Genomic DNA, 23,152 nt, shown 5'->3' with positions numbered 1-23,152 from the left:
TCTGAAGCCCAGAAAGAGATATGAGAACACAGCCATTATGATGGAGGAAACAGTTACTATGGTTACTGTTGTCATGTCAATGACCGTTAGGATAGCATCCCAGCAGGATTCCTCAGTTCTTAACTGAGTTTTATAGTCTACTTTTATCAATATATCCTGATCAGCCTTCTCTGTGTTTTGTTACATTCGCTCATAAAATAAAACCCTGCTAAGATTAGTTTGGTGTCTTATAAAACGTGATAAGAATGACATCTTTTTTCCTTTGCAAAACTTCTGGGGGCTGGATGTAGGCTTAGTAAATCCCCGTGGAATTTACCGTTCATTTCAACAGGCTTGCAGTAAACCTGGGTTGAGATGGATACACCCAGGACCCAGTTCTTAGAAAAGCATATCCCATCCTTATCCCATTCTTTCTCAGATTGGTTCACTCCAAATGAGTTTGCCTATAAGTCAGCCTCTTATTCCCAGTCAGTACGGACAATTAAGAGTGATGGGAGCTGTCATTCAACATACCTTTAGGGAACCAGAATATGGAAGGTTGGGAGCTGGTGACTCTTGAAAGCTTGGGGGCTGGAGAAATGTTCAGAGTTGTTAATTTTGATCCAGAACTATACTGAAATAGGGGAAAAACTACCCCATATAGAGTAGATAGCTAATTTTTATTATGTCAATAACCTTCTAGATCAGGGGTCTCCAACCTTGGTAAAGTGAAGCTTGGAGGACTTCAATTCCCAGAATTCCCCAGCCAGGTTTGTGGGAGTTGAAGTCCTCCAGGCTTAAAGTTTCCAAGGTTGGAGACCCCTGATCTAGATAGCCAAATACACTTCTTTGGTATTAGAGATACCTCTGTTGCACTGCCTGTTCATTGAACGCCACACCTCCTAAGTTTCACTTGTCCCCAATTCTGCTGGTAATTTATACATCTTTGAAAACCTGGATGTTCCCTTGGGGTTTTGAGATTAGATAAGCCTATCAATGTGATTTCTTTTATATGATTTGTGTTTGCATGGACTAGGTTAGATTGTTCTTGAGTGCCATTAGATTATTATTATGTTATTATTGTTATTACTTGTTGCTTTTTGTTGGTTTAAATCCAATTTTACCGCCCAGAGTCCCAAATGTGAGAAGAGCAACCATGTAAATCAATTAAATAAATAGCTAGACTTTCCAAAATAAAAAAATGCCAAAAATATTGGCTAAACACCTTGTTGGTGGTTTCACTGTCTTCTCCACACCTCAATGTCTACTTAGACCAGAAGCTTGTAAAGTTTGGGATACTGTAACCAAGGGTGGGCTTCAAAAATTTTAGCAAAGGGTTCTCTGCCTGGTTGTTGGGTGGGCGTGGCCATGCTGGGTGTGGCCTAGTCAGCCTCCTACACCATGGTGGAGGGGCGTTTTTGCCCTCCCTGGGCTCCGGGAGGGTGAAAATGGCCCATTTCCGGCCTCCCCAAACTTCCGGGATGCCTGTTTTTCACCCTTCCCAGGGCTCTGTGTGCGCCCTGCATTTACCTGCATCCAAAACGGACCACGTGGGGATTCCTGGGAGGGGCGGGGTGGGTGGGACCAGCCATGAGTGGGATTTGGGGGTTCTCCAAACTGCACAGAATCTTAGCTAGTGGGTCTCCCGAACCCCTGCGAACCCCCAGCAGCCCAGCCCTGACTGTAACCCTGTAAAATGATAACAAGGTTTGTGTGATATTCCTTGAGAAGAAAACCAACAATTTTGTTAAGGCTACAGGTGAACAAGGTATAACTCTACCATCTTATGTTATTTCTGTCATATTATCTTGATTTAGGCTTATTTTTATCCCCACTAGCAATAGATTAGTTATCTCTAGCCTTTCTCATGCCATCTAGCAAAAAGGTCCGAAAGGAAAAATCATGGAAAAATGTCCTGAACTTCGCTAACTTCCAAAAACAGTCCAAAAACAACTGCTATATTTCCACTTGCCAGAGGTTACCAGCCAGTGGAAAACCAACCACCAGTGACAGTGTTAGTGGATGTTTTTGATAGATGCGTTAGATGCGTTTCACCAACTCTCAAAAATTCTAGGCTTTTGCTCCTCATTCCTGCCTTATTGCTGAAAATCCTCCTAATAAAAATTGTGGGCAATGGACCAGAAAATTGTCCACAATAGCTTTGGGAAATGACCTTTGGAAAATTGCCCGCCTTTCCTCTGAGAAGCGAGGATGGAGTTTTGTGTACGCATTCAGGGCCTGACATTGCCAACAAGAGCCCCTAAAATTCAGCTTGAAACCTTGGAAAACTTTTGCCAGGAAACTGCATTATAAATACAAAGTGATGTCAGAATTCAGCAAAAAAGGGGAAACGACACAGACTTGTGTAATGTCTCACCTCGTGATTATTTATTGAGGACCTAAAAGACTAAACACATCATTTGATATGAAGGACAGCTTCTTAGTATGCCTGATGGCGAAGGTGTGCAATTTATAAAAATAAAAACATGTATGGCTGCAATGAATAAACAGGAAGAACACACTGGGTGAATTTATAATCTCTCGCACGGTGTTCTGGAGGACCTGTTTGAAATAGGCATGGGTTTCTCATAGGCTCTAGAGCAGTCTTTTTAAAACTTGGCAACCTTATGATGCGTGAACTTCAGTTCCCAGAATTCCCCAGCCAGCATGCTGAGTTGAAGCCCAGGCATCTTAAGGTTGCCAAGTTTCAAAAAACATAGCCCCAAAGAATCTGTAAGAGCAAAGCTTCCCTTGTCTCCTTGGCTTTCCTTCGCTTTGAACAGTGCAACATCGGCATCTTCCTGTTTATAATCCTGCAAACCATAAATATTTCAGTGTGATGGGGGCTACAAGGTCTGCCAGCCTAACCAGTTTTCCTGGTTGATGGCCAGGTGATATAGTTAGAAGGATGACTGGACATTGGACCGACTTCTTGGCACTGATGGATTTTTCATTTTCCCTTTGAATCATTTAGTGGCAAAATCCCACTGCCGTTTAAGTTCAAATAGGGATAAAGTCAGAGACCCAATTCCACGGTTCGTTGGCTGTTGTGGCTTAGTAAAATTACAGGTAGTTTTGCTGGTAAATGAATCTCAGCTTTGAAATGGGAGATCCCAATGATATAATTCATCAGCACTCAAACAGTGCTGGGTGACTCCCTACATTTTGACAGCTTAAGAATGTATTTCCTGCTTGTGTGTTTTCAACCCTTCTTCAAGGTTACATTCTCTCCCTCTTTTTTGCAGTTTACATCACTTATGCCTAACTTTGCCATATGGCCCAAGTAGCCTTCAGCAATGCAAAGGTCTCCAAACATTTGTGACTTGTGATTTGTGACTCCAAACATTTGTGACTTGTGATTTGTGACTCCAAACATTTGTAACTTGTGCCTGCCCCAAGGACCATAGCAAATATGCAGTACTGATGGAGGGCAGCTTTTCCGTGGATGTGGTTTTGTGCACTGTCTGGATTTTGTGCATGTGTGGAAAGGGCTTCGCTCGCTTGCATGGCCCAGTTCCTGGCGGAGTGTAGACCGATGCCGGTCCCTGCCCTGGGGGTTTGGAGACCCCTGATCTAGTGAGCTTTTGTGACTGATGGTAAATGGAGAAGCAAGGCCTTCCCAGTTCCAGTAAACACCTTAACTATTACAGCATAGGGGTGCTGCAAGGTAGTTGTTGATGCAACCCAGAGGTGGTATTCAGCCAGTTCGGACCAGTTCTGGCATACCAGTAGTGGAAGTTTTGACCAGTTCGGAGAACCGGCAAATACCATCTCAGACTGGCCCCACCCACCTGCCCCTGCCATTACCTCTCTTATATTTCCTTGTTTTTTAGCACAGCTGATTGTGTGGCAGAGCAGATAGCCACACCTCAGCTGAGCTAAAAAACAGTTCAGGCAGCTCACCAGCATTGGTATTTGAGCCATACGCACACAAGTGCGCATAGAACGGTAAGAAAATATTTGGAAACCCACCACTGATGCAACCACATTCAGCTGGAGACGCTTGCAGAATTCATTTGATTTCTCTTAAGGGCTGGCTTCCATAGTGCAGATTCCAGAGGGGTTTTTTTTTTCTGCTAAGCTTGCAAAAATTGCTTGTAGTATTTCTGCTGCTGTCAAACTTTTCCAGTGAAAAACTGCATCGCTTCATTTTTAAATGCACATAAGTTGCTGTTTCTCTTCCTTGATCCTTGGATTATCTTCCAAGAAAAAAAAAATGCTACTGATACAAAAATATGTGGCATTAGATGAGAGGAGATTGACAGAAATATCAATGTAAGGACAAAAGTACATTTTGCTAATGCAAATCTGCAAGAGTGTGAAACTCCATTAAAGCTGTTTATAAATCAATGTTTCTCAGCCTTGGCCTTTTTAAGGTGCGGGGACTATAACTCCCAGAATTGCTGGCTGGGGAATTCTGGGAACTGAAGTCCACACATTTTTAAAGTCATCAACATTGAGAAACATTAAACCAGCTAAGTTAATTATAACAGGCTATCCAGTTTTTTTATGAGCTTTTTTTTTTTTAAAGAAAAAATATTTTCAGCAGAGTTCTAAAAACAGAAAAATAGCCATTCTGCCTTGAATGAACAACAACAAATATTCGATGCGTTTTCCACCTATTTTTATCCCTTTTTCTCCAGGAGAAAATATATAATAAATGACACCCAAGATGAGTGGTCTTTTACAAGCTGCTTGACTTTGGCGAACGGTAGTCGTTGATTTCATGAAATTCGCACTGGAGGTGATTATCCTTCATTGCCAAAGAAAATTGCGCTGCCTGGAATTTATGAGCTTTGCAGTCTAGGAAGTAGAGAGGAAAGCAAGAGAGAGGATCTTCAGTTCCCTGGAGGAAAAGTTACACAGTCCTGGACAAGTGATCTGTAGCCCATGGTGGCTCTTCAGATAGGCTTCAAACTATTTAGGCTGCTCTATAGGAAGTTTCTTCTGTCGGATCTGTGGGAATAATGAGTTTATTTGTGTCGGCCCTTTTGATCCGCTAGGCTCAACAGTGGCGGAATGAAAATTTTGAACGGCCAATTGACATGGAAGGCTCGGGGGACGACGATTCCTTTGAAGATGAAGAACTAGAGGAAATGGAGGACTTCTATTCGGGATCTGGATCTGGATGTGAGTATGGAACTAAATGGAAAGCATACGTCATGCTAGGAAGGAATACGTCACTCCAGTTGTGGCTTGAATTTGTCCGATTAGTAGAATAGATGGAAAGGCAGATGTCATCTTTGGATTGAATTTTTTTAAATGCTAAGCCAACCATGGGCTTTCTGTGATTTTTCTTGTGGATGTGGTGTGAACTCAGCTAACTGTGCTCATGGTTCATGCCGTGGGCAAACCTCGTTCATAGCATGGTTTAATGCAGTCTGCAAACCTGACCCTGCCTTATCTTTTATGGTGTGCTCACTTTTCAGAGATCAGTAGAATGATGGACAGATTCTTCTCTCTCTCTCCCTCCCCTTCTTTCTCCCTCCCTCCCTCCTTCCCTCCCTCTCTCTCTCTCTCTCTCTCTCTCTCTCTCTCTCTCTCTCTCTCTCTCTCTCACACACACACACACACACACACACACACACCCCACAGCACCATGTGTTCCCTCACTACAATCAACAGTCTCTGGTCACCCCCATTGCCTCATTGGAAAAAGTTCTCAAGAAGCGCTAAGCATTTTTAAGCTGACTCTGTAAAACCGCTTAGGAAGGGCTGTAAAGCACTCTCTATGGAGGGGTATATAAGTCTAAGCTATTTCTATTGCTACTGAGATAGGGCCCAACAATCCTGTTTTTATTGACAAGAGAAGGAGCGGAGCTTTGAAGCTTAACTCATCTGTTTTACTGCTTGAATCCCACAATCATCTCCATTTAATGACACCATAATCCCTTGTGGGGTGCAGTCTGGGCAAGTGAATGGAGATAGCAGAGTGTTTTAATGGCCGGATGCCCTTCCTGTCACCAATGCAGAGTTTTGTTCAGCAGATACATTCTCAGTGTGCCCGGGGAGAGGAATATCTGCCTCTACCTAGGATCGAACTCACAGCCTCCTGATTGTAAGGCAAGAGTTTCACCTCTAGGCCATTGCACCACTTATATTTCTCTCTCCGGGCACACTGAGAATGTATCTGCCTCTTCCTAGGATCGAACTCACAGCCTTCTGATTGTGAGACAAGAGCTTTGCCTCTAGGCCATTGCACCACTTGCTTGAATCCCACAACGATGAGTTGAAATCCTGGCCGTGTCCCTTGAATACCTCTGAGAATGTGTTTAATGCTGGATCTGATACACCTTTGCATTCTTTGGGTCCAAATATTGTAGAGTGGAGTTCCTATCACCCACCCAAGTCCTTTGCAATTCATACTCTCTCTCCATGCTGTTACTTGCAGACCAAATTCAACAGATTAAAAGAAATGTTGAACGATGCCTTAGGATTTATGGAGATTTGCATCTTTTTAAAGGGGGGAAAAATACTGCAAGAGTATAAAGCGCTTAAAGATTAACAAGTGGTAAATTCCATTGAATCGAAAAGAATGACTTCTGAAGGAAGCATGGAGATAATCGCAATGCTTATTATTTAGCTCTGGTTGTAAAAAAACACTGAAAAAAAAATCAAAGCAAGTTATTAATACTGACTAAAATAGCAGGAATGCCATTAAAACCCAAATTGGAGCAGTTGCCATGTTCTAATTTGCCAGCTAATATCCATAGTTCAATTTTCATTCAGTTCACGGTGCATTGTTTTGATTCATTCATTGACTTTAATTATTTCGAAGAGATGGAGTTTTTCAGTGGAAGTAAAATGAATAGTAAACCTGGGCGCCATTAGGTAGGAATGAAGAGCAGATCCCTTGTAGTTTGGGAGTTGTGCTTTTCAGTACATCTAACAGAAAACTGGCATGCTTCCAGATTCTTCTAAACGACAACTCCCAGCACCCGTCATCCTTAAGGCATTGTGTGGGCTGGGGGGGAACTGTGGCTTAATAACATCTGGAGGACTACAGTTTTCCCAATTCGTATTATAAGATAACTCTTTGTGGTATCTTGTTTCACTTGCGGCATTGCAGTTGTTATAACTAATAATATTAATCATCATCATTTAATGACCCCATAATCCCTTGTAAGGTAGAGTCTGGGCAACTGAATGGAGCTAGCAGAGTGCTTTAATGGCTGGATACCTTTCCTGTCACCAATGAGGAGTTTTGTTCAGCAGATAGATTCTCAGTGTGACCAGAGAGAGAAATACCTGCCTCTACCTAGGATCGAACTCACAGCCTCCTGATTGCGAGGCGAGAACTCCACCTCTAGGCCACTGCACCACTCTGCATGAACTAATATTAATCAGCTTGAATAATCTACTGCAGTGGTCGCCAACCAGTGGGCTGGGGAACCACTGGTGGTCCGTGAGAAAATTTTGGTGGTCCGCACAGAAATGTCACTCCCAAAGCAATTAATCCAGGCTGCGCAGGAACACAAGGCTGTGCTGCCCACATGGCCCACAGGAACACAAGGCTTGCATCGTTTGCATTGTAAACAACACGACCAGAGACCCTGGGAAAATCCCCAAAAAAGTCTGCAGGAAAATTCCCCATCCCGTTTTCCTACTGATTGATTGTTCTTTATTTGGGATCGCAGGATACCATCTCCAGCTCCGTTCTCAGGAGGAGAGAGAGAGAGAGAGACTTTTGGTTTCATGCAAGGAAAGCAGCAGAAGCAGCAGAGGTTTTTCTTTCTCTCCCCCAAACTCTGCCAGAAATGAATCTTTGTGAGACTTGTCACGCTGGCGCAGCCTCTTGGAGCAGGATGCCTTGCAGGGTCCCAAAGACTAATTTCTGGCGGAGTTTGGGGGAGAGAAAGGAAGACTTTCCTTGCGTGCAGCCAAAAGCAGAAGAAGAAAGAAACAGAAAGAAGCAGTCTGGTGGCCAGGCGCGGTGCCTGGGGTGAGTGAGGCAAAGTCCCCCCTCTGCCCTTTCCCCCCTCCCATCACTACTTTACGTTTCTGCAGGCCATGTGGGTGGCGCAGCCTTGTGTTCCCACACAGCCTGGATTAATTGCTTTGGGGGTGTGTGCTTTGGGAGTGACATTTCTCTGCGGACCACCAACATTTTCTTGCGGACCACCAGTGATCCTCGGCCCACTGGTTGGCGACCACTGATCTAGAGTAAAGGTCGTCCTCAACTTACAAGTTTGCTTAGTGACCGTACAAAGTTACAACGGCACAAAAAAATGTGGCTTATCACCATTCTTCACAGCTATGATCTTTGCAGGTTCCCCAAGATCCTTGGGATCAAAATTCAGATGCTCAGCAACTGGTTCACCTTTATGACCGCTGCTGTTGTCCCCAAGGTCACATGATCCCCTTTTGTGACCTGACAAGCAAAGTCAGCGGGGGGAAATCCGATTCGCTTAACAATCAGGTTACTAACTTATCAACGGCAGTGATCCATTTAACAACCGTGGCAAGAAAAATGGGGCAATATTCACTGAACAAGCAGCAGAAGTTGGATTATGGATTTCCTGTCTGGCCGCTCACAGAGGGTCAGATTACTTAACCATACCTCTTCAGCCCTTATTCTTAACATTGGTACACCACTAGGTTGCATGTTGAGTCCCTTACTCTATACTCTTTATGTGCATGACTGCGTTCCTACTCATGCTAGTAATACTATTGCTAAATTTGCAAATAATACAACAGTGGTGGGACATATCTTCAGGGGGGATGAGTCTGCCTACCGAGATGAGGTGGACCGGTTGCTTTCATGGTGTGGAGACTAAAACTTGGTCCTCAATACCAATAAGATCAAGGAGCTTATGGTGGACTATAGAAGGAACAGATCAGATATCCAGCCCTTGCTTATCAGTGGAGATCGAGTGGAGCAAGTGGCCAGTTTTAAGTTTCTGGGTGTTACCATAAAAGAGATCCTGACCTGGAGTGCTCACATTGCAGCCCCGGTCAAAAGGGCCCAGCAGAGATTATACTACCTGAGACTTCTCAGAAAACAACAACTGAATGAAAAACTGCTGGTGACCTTCTACTGCTGCACTGTAGAGAGCATTTTAACTTACTGCACCTCTGTATGGTTTGCCAATTCCACAGTGGCAGATAGGACAGCACTCTGGAGGGTTAACGTCATTGCCCAGAGGATCATTGGTTGCCCTCTCCCCTCTTTGGAAGAGCTTTATAGCTCCTGCTGCCTTAAGAAAGTTCAAAACATTCTCAAAGATGCATCTCATCCTGGGCACCCTTTTTTTTTGAACTATTACCATCTGGCAGACGGTACAGGATAATAAAAACAAGGACAAATAGGCTGAAAAATCCCAGGGCAATAGCTCTTTTGAATTCTGCTGTATAGTGCAGTGTTGGTGTGATGTCGGGGTTTTTCGGTTCAAGGTGTGGAGTATGAAGGATGTGTGTTTGTGTTTATTTTCATGGTCATGATGTGCACTGAAGATGGTGTTTGATTTCGTTGTACGAGGTGCAATGACAATAAAGTAAACTAACTAGCTAGCTGGCTAACTAACTAGCTAACTAGGTAGCTAACAGAAGTGTTGGGCTTCAATTGAGATCGTAAGTCGAGGAATACACCTGTATTGTTTTCTAGATGAAGTTCCTGTTCTCTCTTGCAGATTTCAAGCAGGATCCCGGATCCAAGTCGGTTGTGCGGCTCACCACGGATTCACCCATCGTTCTTGCTACCACCTCCGCTGTGATGCCTGTCACATCTGTGCAACCGGTTGCCACTCCTCTGGCACCACTCCCTACCGAGGAAGTTATTTCTGAATCCGCCACCAACGGTCTGTACATTCCCAGGATTTCAGAAGTGCCAGCAGTCACCATCTGGAAAGCAGTAGGGGTTACTGCAACCCCTGCAGCCCGTGACGTCGCTACTACCACAATGACCACGACTGCTTCTAGCATGGCTACGACGGCCTCCGCCACAACGGTTACCTCTAGACCAACCACTGCCCTGAGAGACCTGCTGCCTGTGATCACAATTGTTGCCGTGACACAGTCGATGATGCTCGAAACCCCGACAACGGCTACTGTAGCCAGAACGGAAATTCCAGCTTCTCCCCTGGGGACGACCAGTGAGACAGAGGTCAGAGATACGGCCCAGCTCAGCACTTCGCAGGAACCAGATGTTACCACAGTGCCCCAGCCTCCCACAGCAACACCGACCGATGCTGCTCAGGTAGGAAAGTGTTTAAAGACAGGCTGTATCTCTCAGTATGGTGGTTTCTGCATGCACTAAACCAGAGGTGGGGAACTATGGCTTGTGACATGTGGACTTCGAAAGGACCATAGTTTCCCCATCCCTGCTAAGCCATAATCTTTCAGGTCTAAAGAACAGAATAGAATAGAATATGGAATATGGAATATAATATATAGAATATATATTCTTTAGTTATTAAAGAGACTAAATAATAGGATAGAATAATAGAATAGAGAAAATAATAGAATAGTAGAATAGAATATGTAGAATAAAATAGAATAGAATAGTAGAATACAGAGAACAATAGAATAGAGAATAGAATACATAGAATAGGATAGAATAGAATAGTAAAATAGAATAGGAGAATAATAGAATAGAGAATAGAGTAGAATAGAATAGTAGAATAGAACAGAACAGAATAGAATAGGAGAGAATAATAGAATAGAGAATAGAATAGAATAGAATAGAATTCTTTTTTGGCCAATGTGATTGGACACAGAAGGAATTTGTCTCCGGTGCATAAGCTGTCAGTGTACATACAAGCAATAATCATACATCATTATCATAATCATCGTAAAAATACATTCATGATAAATCATAAGATACAATACTTAGTGATAAGGTATAATAAGCTCACAATAACAGTCCTTCTGGTCTTTCTGCCTGTTTGTCAATCAATCAACCAATCAATGCCAGCCAATCATTAGTTTCCTCCCTTCCTTCCATTTTCCTGTCTTCCTGTCATCCTTTGTTTAGAAACAGTTCAATATTGTTGGGGCCAATTGGTTTTGAAGCAATAGGTTCACTACGTTGGTAGTGCCATTTCAGGGCAAATGTTCATCCCTTCTTTATTTCTTCTGTGTTTGGCTGTTCACCTGAGAAAAAGGATTTGGGGTGGAGTCTGCATATGCAAAGAAGGAAAAATAAATACAGGGAGTCCTTGACTTACAACAGTTCATTTAGCGACCATTCAAAGTTACAACGGCACTGAAAAAAATGACATGACCATTTTTCACAGCACCCTCGTGGTCATGTTATCAAAATTCGGATGCTTGGCAGCTGGCTCATATTTATGACAGTTGCAGTGTTCTGGGGTCATGTGAACAGCTTTTAATGACCTTCTGACAAGCAAAGGCAATGGAGAATCCAGATTTGCTTAACAACCATTTTATTAACTTAATAACTGAAATGATTCACTTAATAACTGTGGCTAGAAAGGTCATAAAGTGGAGGCAAAATTCACTTAACCAATGTCTCACTTAACAACACCAATGGTCACAAGTCAAGGACTACCCGTAGTGAGAGTAGAGTGATAACGGGAGGCTACAGCCTTTGCCCCTAATTTCTAATAGTTTCAGTGTTTCCTCAGATGACTTGAATGAAGAAGTCAAGGGAATGATTATCAGATTTCCAGATGACATCCCACTGGGTGGGATTGCTACTACTGTACTACTACCGCTCTAGAAGAGAGAAATAAAATTCAGATGGATGATTTGAGACGTGGGTTGAAAGTAACAGCTTGAAATTTAGCAGAGATGGGTGTGAGGTTTTTCACTTAGAAGAAAAACATCAGTTGTGTTAGTACAGAATGAGAGATACCAGGCTGGGTATAGTAATAGTGTGAAGGTAAAAGGTTCATTCTCCGAGCTTGTGGGTTGGTTTCCAGACATTTCTTTACCAGGCCAGGTAACACCTTCAGTTTAGGGGATGTCAGCAAGGGTGGGATTCCACTGGTGTAACAACCGGTTCAGTGAGTGCACGGTTTGCTCGTGTAAAGCACTTCAAAATGACACTTTTTCAGCTAAAACTTACCTTCTGCTGCAGCTATGGTGAGTAAAAACAGCTGATCCACGCAATCTGCTGTGCCCCCCGAATCAGCTAGCGTGAAAAACAAAGGAATGTAAGACAGATTAGGGCAGGGGCGGGTGGGCAGGGCAAACTAATCGTGGGAACTACCGGTTCACCCGAACCAGTCCGTACGGGCTGAATCCCACGCCTGGATGTCAGTGTTCTTCTGTTTATAAGGGCTTCAGATATGGGTGTATCTAGTGAGGGTCTTGTGATGAGTCAGCTGTGAGTCATCAGGGAGTTTTGTGATGGGTATTTTGATAAGGAGATTATATCAGGTCAAGGTCAATGGGAAGCGATGTGCTTGTGTGTGGGGATTGTGTGAGTTGGTTGTGTAGTAGCTACTGAGATCCTATAGATGGCGCTAGATGCTAGCAGCAAACTGCAGTGTTTAAAACCTATATGGGGCCTCTTGGCTACTTGCATGATCTCATTCCCTATATCTTGGTGAAGGTGGAAAGTCCCGGACTTCCCAGACATATAGGTGATCTCATTTTACTAACATCACCACTAGTCTTAAGGATTGGTTGGGAGGTTGTACCAATGTGGTTGGGAGGTTTCACCCATGTGGAATCTATTCTCCAATCCAAATACTGTGTCTATGCTACTCTTCCTTGCTTGTAAAAATGGTATAAAAGAATAAACGCTGCCCAGGCAGTCAGACATCTTGGCATCCTTCACAATGACTGATCTTTGAAACCCATCAGGTTGAGGGTTGGTGCTGTGTCTAGTTGGCCATCTGGTTGGTTTGGATTCTGAGGGGTTCGTAGGCTGGTTGTAGGTCATTGTGTCTGTTGATGGAATTGCTTGTGGAGTGTCAGGCTTCGATGAACTCACAAGCATGGTGGGTGATAGGGTGGCCAATGATTTTTGTGTTACTCCAATCGAACTGGTGCTGTTGAGTGTCGGTGTGGGTAGAGATTAAGGATTTGGGATTGTGACGTTTGACTGCCAGCTGGTGTTCGTGGATCCTGGTTTTTAATTGATGTGATGTTTATCCCATGTAGAATTGGTTGCAATGTGACAGTTGATTTTGCAGATTAGTAATAGTGTTTGTGAAAAGGAACTGGAGACTAATCACAAGTGAAATGTGAGTCAGTGGTGTGACATATTTGCTAAATCAGTCAAAGGCAGAGGTATAGTTTTTCCAAATGAGGTTTGTGTGTGTCATTGTTCTTCATTGGACAAGTTGTGCATTGAGTATTATGTCTAGATCTAAGCACCACATGTTAAGAGACATTCAGGGAAAGTGGAAGAAATACCAAGAAATGGCCGCAAGAATTCCCAGAGGTCTAGACCTTGAGGCTTGCAAGGAGAAACTCAGGGGATGATGGTTTTAGAATAGAATAACAGAGTTGGAAGGGACCTTGGAGGTCTTCTAGTCCAACCCCCGGCCTAGGCAGGAAACCCTTCTCCACTTCAGAGAAATGATTGTCCAACATCTTTTTACAAACTTCCAATGTTGGAGCATTCACAACTTCTGGAGGAAAGTTGTTCCACTGATTAATTGTTCTAACTGTCAGGAAATTTCTCCTTAGTTCTAAGTTGCTTCTCTCCTTGATTAGTTTCCACCCATTGCTTCTTTTTCTGTCTTCGGGTACTTTTTTGTTCTAAAGGAAGATGGTGTCAATGGGAAGATTGTGAGAATGATTTACAGAACAAGAATCTCTGTGGAGATTCTCACTCATCCAGATCATGGTTGTCCCAAAGGCATCTGAACTTTCTCTGTTTTTCCTTGAAAACGTTTCGTTCCTTATCCAAGAAGGATGAGAATTGAAGAAGCTCCTTGGATGAGAAGCGAAAGGTTTTCAAGGAAAAAAAACCAAGAAAGTCCAGCTGCTTTTTGGAAAAGCACCTTTGGGATTTGCAAAAGAAGTTAGGAAGGAGAAGGTGAAGACTTGTTTTTTTTGTTTTTGTTTTTAACTGAGCCAGACTGCCAGAAACAAAATAAGCAACAGGAAGGCAGATTCCATTTGGATGTTCAAGAAAATAATAAAAATCACTTCAGCACAGGAACCAATGCCGTGTGAGGATAATTAGCTCATCCTCACTAGATGGGCTCAAAGAGACATCTTTGGCAATGCTTTGAATTAGATCCCTGGTATTTAATCACTTGTGTTTCCTCTGTGAGTCTGTAAAATACAACACTCGTTAGCATGGAGAGGAAACATAATATAGAATTAAATTATGCATCTAAAGATACCTGTTACCATCCTACTGGAAAACAGACTTTTAAAATTGATTAAACTAATTGTAGAAATCCCACTTCTGCTATTGTCTACAACCACACACACACACACACACACACACACACACACACACAGACACACAAACACACACAAAAACCTGAGCAACCAGGAGCCCCATCAGTGAAACCTGTAATTAACCCAAACTAAAAATTTAGTTATTTACGTGAGTAGATAATACTTTAATGTCTTATTCCTTTGTGTGTGGTCTCCATGGCAACTTAGAACAGGAATTTAAATATAAAACAATCGAATGAACTGTATCGCTAAAAAGGAATGACACGAACTAAAAAAAAAAAAATTAAGCTGCGAACAGATCTAGATTTTGTATTGCTAAAGTTTGAGAAACCAAGAGGTGTCTAAATGAAATGAAAACTGGCGTTGTTTTAATATATTTATCAAGATCTACCGTATTAGGTCATTGGGATTCAATGGGGAATGTTGGTGAAATGGTGATGGAAGGCCCAGAACTGTTCAAGTTCCAGGTTCAAGTTCATGTCAGCTGTTATTTCAGATGATATAACAACCTATTTAAATAGGTTGAATAAATAGGCTGAAAAACAGCTTCTATTCCAGGGCAGTAGCTCTTTTGAATTCTACTGTATAGTGCAGTGTTGGTGCAGTGTTGTGGGTTTTCAATTCAATGTGTGGAGTGTGAAGGATGTGTGTTTGTGTTTATTTTCATGGTCATGATGTGCACTGAAGATGGTGTTTGATTTCGTTGTACGAGGTGCAATGACAATACAGTAAACTAAACTAAACAAAACTAAACAAAACTATTTATCTTTGGATCCTCCAGTATATTATTATATTATATTAATTATATTATATTATATTATATTATATTATATTATATTATATTATATTATATTATATTATATTATATTATATTATATTATATTATATTATATTATATTATATTATTATATTATATTATATTATATTATATTATTATATTATATTAATTATATTATATTATATTATATTATATTATATTATATTATATTATATTATATTATATTATATTATATTATATTATATTATATTATATTATTATATTATATTATTATATTATATTATATTATATTATATTATATTATTATATTATATTATATTATTATATTATATTATAATATCATATCATATATTATACCATACCATACCATACCATACCATATCATATCATATCATATTATTATACATAGATATAATTTTTATTCTATAACATAACATTTCAATTTTCAATTAAACAGTATGTTGTCTGGGTACAAATAGTTTTAGGAAATAATAATCAAAGTGTTTACAATAATGTTCATTACATTGGTATTACATTGGTATTAGTTCTACAACAACAACAGCAACAACATTTGCCTATTCATTTTAACAAGTCTCCCTTATATCATTCATCCTCGATCCTCCAGTCTATTCTGTTGAGTGCAATCCCAAATGTCTGAAGGTAGTCCTACTTGAAACGAGCAAAAGCGATGAGAAAAATAAAGACTCCTTAGTGCTCTCTGAGCTTGGTGGTTTTCTTGAAGATGTTTCATTACTCAAAGTAGCTAACACCAGTGGTGGGATTCAAAATTTTTACTACCGGTTCTGTGGCCATGGCAGAGGAAGGATACTGCAAAATCTCCATTCCCTCCCCACCCCACTAACCTGCTTTCCAGCTCCGTTCTCCTGTGCAGGGCAACCAAAGAAGACCCAGCCAATCAGCTGGGACTTGTGAGGCGGAGAATAGAATATGGGGGCGGGGCCAGTCAGAGGCGGGATTCTGAACCACTCAAAATTTCCGCTACCGATTCTCCAAACTACGCAAAATTTCCGCTACCGGTTCTCCAGAACTGGTCAGAACCTGCTGAATGCCACCTCTGGCTAACATGATCAGTGTTAGACTAGCACTGATGATGTTACATAGTTTGGGTAATGAAATGTTTACAAAAAAAAAGCCCAGAGAGTATAAAGGATCCCTTATTTCAAATGTGAGCTACAAATATTCTCCTTTATTAATGAGAAAATAAAATAAAATGTCCAGTTTCCTCAGGGTGATCTATACGAAGAATATTGTGGGAAATGTAAAATGGAGGCTTCCAGACCAGAGGTGGTATTCAGCCGGTTCTGACCAGTTCTGGAGAACCGTTAGTGGAAGTTTGGAGTAGTTTGGAGAACCGGCAAATCCCACCTCTGACTGGCCCCGCCCCCATCTATTCTCTGCCTCCCGAGTCCCAGCTGATTGGCTGGCTCTTCTTTGGTTGCCCTGCACAGAAAAACGGAGCTGGAAAGCAGGTTAGTGGGGTAGGGAGGGAATGGGGATTTTGCAGTATCCTTTCCCTGCCATGCCCACCAAGCCACAACTACAGAATCAGTAGTAAAAATTTTTTGAATCCCACCACTGTTGCAGACCCAGCCATTTAGATGTCCAGTGCTGGTGGCCTAGAGGTGGAACTCTTGCCTCACAATCAGGAGGCTGTGAGTTCGATCCTAGGTTAAAAACTAACATTTGGTCAAGCAGGGGGTTGAACTAGATGACCTCAAGGTCCCTTCCAACTCTGTTATTCTATGTTCTATAAAACACTTCTAGGGCCCTTGTGTCAATAGAAAAGGGATGCTGAACTTTTAGCTCGGAAAGTGTATTACCCAAAACTTTGGTTAGCCAATCCTGCAGCCCTTCAAGGAGCCCTTGATGTCAGCTCCAAAGTTCCTCCAAGCAGACCATCATGGCCTTTCCTTATGGGAGAAAATGGTTTTTCCTGAATCAATTACGCATTGTGGTTATGACATTTTCTAAGAGGAAGACAAAGAGAGAGGGGAAAAAATCATGTCACTTCAACAGATGCGGCCTGAATGAATCACAGCCATATATGGCATCCTTTTTAACAGTCTGGGTGGTTGTAAATATGACAGGTGTTGCAGGGAAATCGGATCTCACTCTGTTCTCTCTATGGAAAATAGAAAAAGAAGAAAAGGGAATGGTAGCATTTCTTCACCATTGTTAACATATTAAAAAGCAGGGACCAGCTGTGTGTAGGTGGGAATAGGTTGAGGTGAAGGATGAAGTACATGAACCAAGTGCAAGTGCCAACCAAGTGCCTGTGCCAAGCCAAGGATAAATCAGAGCTGGGTTTACTCCTCTGGCTTAATGCCTGTGGAGATTCTCGATCATCCAGGTCAGCGGTCACCAACCAGTGAGCCGGGGACCACTGGTGGTCCGTGAGAAAATTTTGGTGGTCCACAGAGAAATGTCACCCTCAAAGCCATTAATCCAGGCTGTGCAGGAACACAAGGCTGCGCTGCCCACATGGCCCGCAGGAACACAAGGCTTGCGTCGCTTGCATTGCAACAAAATGAGGTAGTGGGGGGGAACTTGCCTGGCCACCAGGCTGCTTCTTTCTTCTTCTGCTTTTGGGCACGCAAGGAAAGCAGCAAAGGTCTTTCTTTCTCTCCCCAAGCTGCTTCTGCTGCTTTCCTTGCATGAAGCCAAAAGTCTCCGTCTCCGTCTCCGTCTCAGTCTCCACCCCCATCTTGACTGAACTGAAGAAGCTTTTTGGATGAGAAGTGAAATGTTTGCAAGGAAAAAACTAAGAGGCCCAGTTGCCTTTTGGTAAAGCACCTTTGGGACACTCTTTTGACTTGTTCCTCTAAGCCTTTCCTCTCATTTCTGGGATGTTGTGGAGTGGATGCTTGTCTGTTTGAATTCTACAGTCCCAGAATATTTGAATTCTGTCCCCAGAATATTTGAATTCTACAGTCCCAGAATACCACATTGTTATGCCATTATTCGTAATCTGTCTGTGGATCTTCTTGTAGCAGCTACCTAGTCTGTTTCTTCAGCTACTTTGCAGAGATGGCGGTTGCTATCTGTTTATTGTCTTCCCAATTCTGACTTTCTAAGGATTTGTTCATAAGGCAGCCAGAATTAGCCCGTGTCCAGGGGTGGGATTCAAATTTTTTTAGCAACAGTTGCTGGGTGGCCATGATGGACGTGGCCTAGTCGGCCACCTGCACCATGGCGGGGGCTGGGTTGCCCTTCCCGGGCTCCAGAGGCTTTCCTCAGGCTTCTGGAAGGGCAAAAATGGGCTCCCTGAGCTCCAGAGGCTCTCTGGAAGCCAGAAACAGGCCCATTTCCGGCCTTCCTGAACTTCCGTGGGGCCTGTTTTTTGCCCTTCCTGAGCCTCTACACGCGCCCTGCACTTACCTGCATCCAAAACGGGCTGCGTGGGGACTCCTGGGAGAGATGGGATGGGGTGGGCCAGCCAGGAGTGGGATTTGGGGGTTCTCTGAACTGCACAGAATCTTAGCTAGTGGCTCTCCTGAACCCCTGCAAATCCCCCAATAGCCTATCCCTGCCGGTTTCTCTTTCTTCAACTTTCCTATTCTCGGCTTCTTCTCTTCTTTTCTTCATTTGCTGTTTCTTGTAGATCAGTTTGGTCTCTTTGGTATTCAGTAAACCTTCATGGTGTACTGGCTTCAGTGCCTCTCTGTTGCTATCCTACAGGTACTTTTTTTCAAATGTCCCTTTTTCTTATTTTGGTTGGTTCAAAGTTAGCCAGGTATCTAGATTGGAAACAGCATTGTTGTCCACTTGTCTTGTTTTCCCTAAGGACCTGTTATTATCATATTATTATTTCTACCATCCTGGCTTTCGAATATTTCCTGGCTGTGATCCCAGATGTGTTTTTCTCCTTTTTCATCAACGTACCTGAGAAATTCGTGCATTTAAACATTCATTTAGAGCCCTCTTTTAAAAGCTTTTTCTTTCATTCTTGTTGTCTGTCTGTCTGTCTGTCTGTCTGTCATTCATTCATTCATTCATTCATTCATTCATTCATTCATTCATTCAGGGCAGTACAAAGGTTGCCCAGGCTGGTACCAGGAAACACAGAGACAGAATAAGACATTTTGCATCGTTATGAAAAGACGTTGCTATATTACCTATTCGTGTTTTGATTTCTCTCATTCATCATCAAGTCACCTCCAAATTGAGCCTGTTCCAGATGTGCAAACTGGAACTCTCGAAATTCCATCACCAACATTGCTGAGAATTTGGGGGAAGTCCACACTCAGTTTGCAATAGTATGTCCTGACTCTGGCTCTCTCCCCTCAAGGGTTTCAAGATGGGGTTTGCCCACCATTGCTCTTTTATGGATCATAACTTCTATCCTGAAGCTGCTGTCCAAGCAGATTCCTTCCCCTTACCCACTGGACATTTCAGTCTGCTCATCTAGGCATTCTCCTCCTCCTGTTTTCCCAAGCAAACTCACAGGAGGAGACTATTCTTTTCCTTTTCCTTTTTCGCATCTTGAAGACTCAATTTGTGACAGGCATGACTAAATATGGGTGGAGAGGTGGGGGGGGCGGGGCTAGCTCAAAAGGGATGAACCTCTTGCTCCCTCTCCTGGCCAGCATCCCTAAAAGCAGCAGAGCTGAGTCCACCAAGGGGGGAAAAACAACAACAGTTCCTAGTGAAATTGGTCCCCTATCTGCCATGTATTTCACCATCATCCCAGGGGAGATAAACTGGAAAAGAGGCCAAGTAGGAGGAAGTCGATCTGTTTTGTCAAAAGTATAAAGCTTGAATCGGGGTTGGGGGTTAGCAGTCTTGCTGAAACTTTCTTCTCATGTTAAATAGCCCCGGGCAGTGCAGTCTTTGGGTGGTGTGTGTGTGTGTGTGTGTGTGTGTGAGAGAGAGAGAGAGAGAGAGAGAGAGAGAGAGAGAGAGACAGACAGAGACAGACAGACAGACAGACAGAGAGTGAGACAGAAAGAGAGAGAGACAGAGAGACAGAGAGAGGCAGAGACAGGGACACAAAGAGTGAGACACAGAGAGACAGAGAGATAGATATAGAGAGACAGAGAGATAGAGAGAGGGGGGGAGAGAAAGACAGAGAGTGGGACACTCTCTAAATAGAGAGAGAGACACACACACAGAGAGACAGAGACACACACAGAGAGAGAGAGACAGAGACAGAGAGACGGGGATAGGGACACAGAGAGTGAGACAGAGAGACAGAGAGACAGAGAGAGAGAGACAGAGATGGGGACACAGAGAGTGAGACAAAGAGAGACACACACACACATATATATATGGAGAGAGAGAGAGAGAGAGAGAGAGAGAGAGAGAGAGAGAGAGAGAGAGAGAGAGAGAGAGAGAGATGGAGAAGGGAACATCTGTAGGAGGAGAATAGCGAAATTAAAGATTATTAGGCTCATGGCAGAAGGAGGAATACCTTGTTCTTTTTTCTTGGATACAACCATTTTTTCATTTTGCCTCTTTTTCCTCTTCCCATAGCTTCCTATGAAAATGGTGAATGCTTAACAGTCAGTGCTCGCTTTGAGATTTTAAGGGGTGATGGGTCTCCTTGAAGGCTTCTCTTTCATCCCCAAAAGAGGGGAAATAGTCTCAGGTTGAAACTTTTGTTCGACCTACTTCTGGATGCTTCTTTTAAAGGTGTGGATCATCAATGTCTGTCATCCTATATCTCAGGCCAACCCAAGTTGTGGACAAGTATTGCCTTGCTCATCAGCCTGGTGGAGTGCTGGAGAGAAATGCATTATTTCACTTTCCTGCTTTCTGTACGCTCTTTTTTCTTCTTCTCTCTCTTCCAGGCGGAACCCATGGAAACGACCCTTTCTACAGTTACAGTGAATGAACTTGAAGTTCCCATCAGTGGGGACTTCGAAATCCACGAGGAGGAAGAGGTAGCTCAGACCGAGCTGGGCAACGAAGTGGTGCCTCTGGTCACCCCTGCAGCTGGGCCAGAGTTGAAAAAGAAAATGGAACCAGGGCTCCTGGACAATACAATAGAGTCTGGGAATTCAGCAGCACAACTCCCCCAGAAAAACATATTGGAAAGGAAAGAAGTGCTCATAGGTGAGGTGTATTACAGATTGCCAATCTGGCTCCCAAGCTGTGTTTGAAGGAGAGAAGGGGATGAACTTTGGCTTCCTTGCACCGGAGTGCATGATGTGGCTTTCCAGAGTGCTGAAAGCAAAATGCTGCCTTGAGGAATTTACTGTATTGCATCGGTTAGTTGCCAGACTGATCCAGATTCGTGTAGAAAGCTAGCTGCAACCTTCTCCATTCTCCATGAAAAGACTCATCACTTCACTGGAAGGTTGTTAGAAAGAATAGGCAGAATAACAGAATTGGAAGGGACTTTGGTGATTTTTCTAGTCCAGCCCCCTACTTAAGCAGAAGACCCTATACCAGGGGTGTCAAACTCAAGGCCCAGGGGTCAGATCTGGCCCGTGGGGTGCTTGGCCCACTGGGTCACCCTGGCAACTACAAAGGACCGGCCCAAGAGCTCTGCCAGCCAAAATGGGCTCCCGAGCTCCATTTTTGGCTGTGATGGCCTCCTGCAACCCTTGGGAGCAGGGAGCTCTGTTTTGCTGGCAGAAGGTCGCAGAGGCCATCACAGCCAAAAACGGAGCTCAGGAGCCCATTTTGGCTGGCAGAGCTCTTGGGCCACCCCAGGTGCCCCTGACACAAGTGACGTCAAGCTGGCCACGCCCACCCTGACCACGCCCCACCCTTTCCCCCTGAGGTCAAACACAATCCTGATGCGGTCCTCAATGAAATTGAGTTTGACGCCTCATGCCCTATACCAGGGGTGTCCAACCTTGGCAACTTTAAGACTTGTGGACTTCAACTCCCAGAATTCCTCAGCCAGCTTTGCTGGCTGAGGAATTCTGGGAGTTGAAGTCCACAAGTCTTAAAGTTGCCAAGGTTGGACACCCCTGCCCTATACCATTTCAGACCAATGGCTGTTCAGTTTCTTTTTAAAAGCCTCCAGTGATGAAGCATTCACAACTTCTGAAGGCAAGTTGTTCCACTGATTAATTGTTCTAACTGTCAGGGAATTTCTCCTTAGTTCTAGGTTGCTTCTCCCCGTGATGAATTTCCATCCATTGCTTCTTGTCCTATCTTTTGTATGCTTTGGAAAATAGGTTGATCCCCTATTATTTGTGGCTGCCCCTTAAAGAGAGAGAAATTATCCAGTCCAATACATGTGGGGATACAGTGGTTCCTAACAGGAAATAGTTCCTTGGCTAGAATTTTGATGACCACTTCCCATCCCTTTAATCTCAATAAATGTTAAAGAAGACACAGTGAATCTTGCTTGGAAGGCATTACTTGCAACCAAGGCATGGCTAGTCTACTGAAGAGAATGACCAGGAAAGACATGATAGCAGTGTTCCAATATTTGAGGGGCTGCCACAGAGAGGAGGAGGGGGCCAAGCTCTTTTCCAAAGCACCCAAAGGCCAGACAAAGAATAATGGATGAAAACTGAACAAAGGAGAGAGACTCAACCTGGAAATGAGAAGAAATTTTCTGACAGTGAGAGCAGTCAACCAATGGAACAGAAGTTGCCTTCAGAAGTTGTGGGAGCTTCATCCCTGGAAGCTTTCAAGAAGAGGCTGGACTGCCATCTGTCAGAAATGGTGTAGGTCCCTTCCAACTCTGATAACCTGTATCTGAATCTAAGGCAGCTGCCAGACTATCTGATACTGAAAGCTAGACTATAGCTTGGGAGAAAGAAAGCAGAGGAAGGAGAAACACAAAGCTAAAGAGAAAAGTTCACATACCTAAACTTGCTCTAATGTGAGCCATCATTGCCTAATTTTCTAGTGATTTTTTTAAAAAAAATATGCTGTAAAAATCCACAATCACTTGTCATTTTCAACTTTCCCTAACATTTCTTTGCAATTTCCCTATATGTGCATTATGTTTAGCATAAGTATTCCATGTCCTAACCATTTTTACTGGATGTGAAGATTACTTTTGGTCCAGTCTGAGTCAGAATTGACTTTGAGACATTCAGTTCAGCGATTTGATCTTATCTGATTTGTTTCAAAAGCTAG

At 43.1% G+C, this 23,152-nt stretch overlaps 1 protein-coding gene across 1 annotated transcript in view; it reads left to right on the top strand.

Annotated features, from left to right (window-relative positions):
* Positions 1–23,152, top strand: part of SDC3 (syndecan 3) — a 99,345-nt gene that overhangs the window by 72,441 nt on the left and 3,752 nt on the right. The window contains exons 2-4 of the mRNA XM_087970820.1: positions 4,983–5,109; positions 9,609–10,174; positions 20,896–21,160. Of these exons, the coding sequence (XP_087826946.1) occupies positions 4,983–5,109; positions 9,609–10,174; positions 20,896–21,160 (958 nt within the window). The remainder of the gene's footprint in view (positions 1–4,982; positions 5,110–9,608; positions 10,175–20,895; positions 21,161–23,152) is intronic.

The sequence above is a fragment of the Notechis scutatus genome, chromosome 8 (assembly GCF_049901735.1).
Source record: "Notechis scutatus isolate UNSWTSFEM ecotype Mainland chromosome 8, rNotScu1.2, whole genome shotgun sequence".
NCBI lineage: Eukaryota > Metazoa > Chordata > Lepidosauria > Squamata > Elapidae > Notechis > Notechis scutatus.
This window is presented reverse-complemented; position numbering and strand designations above follow the sequence as displayed.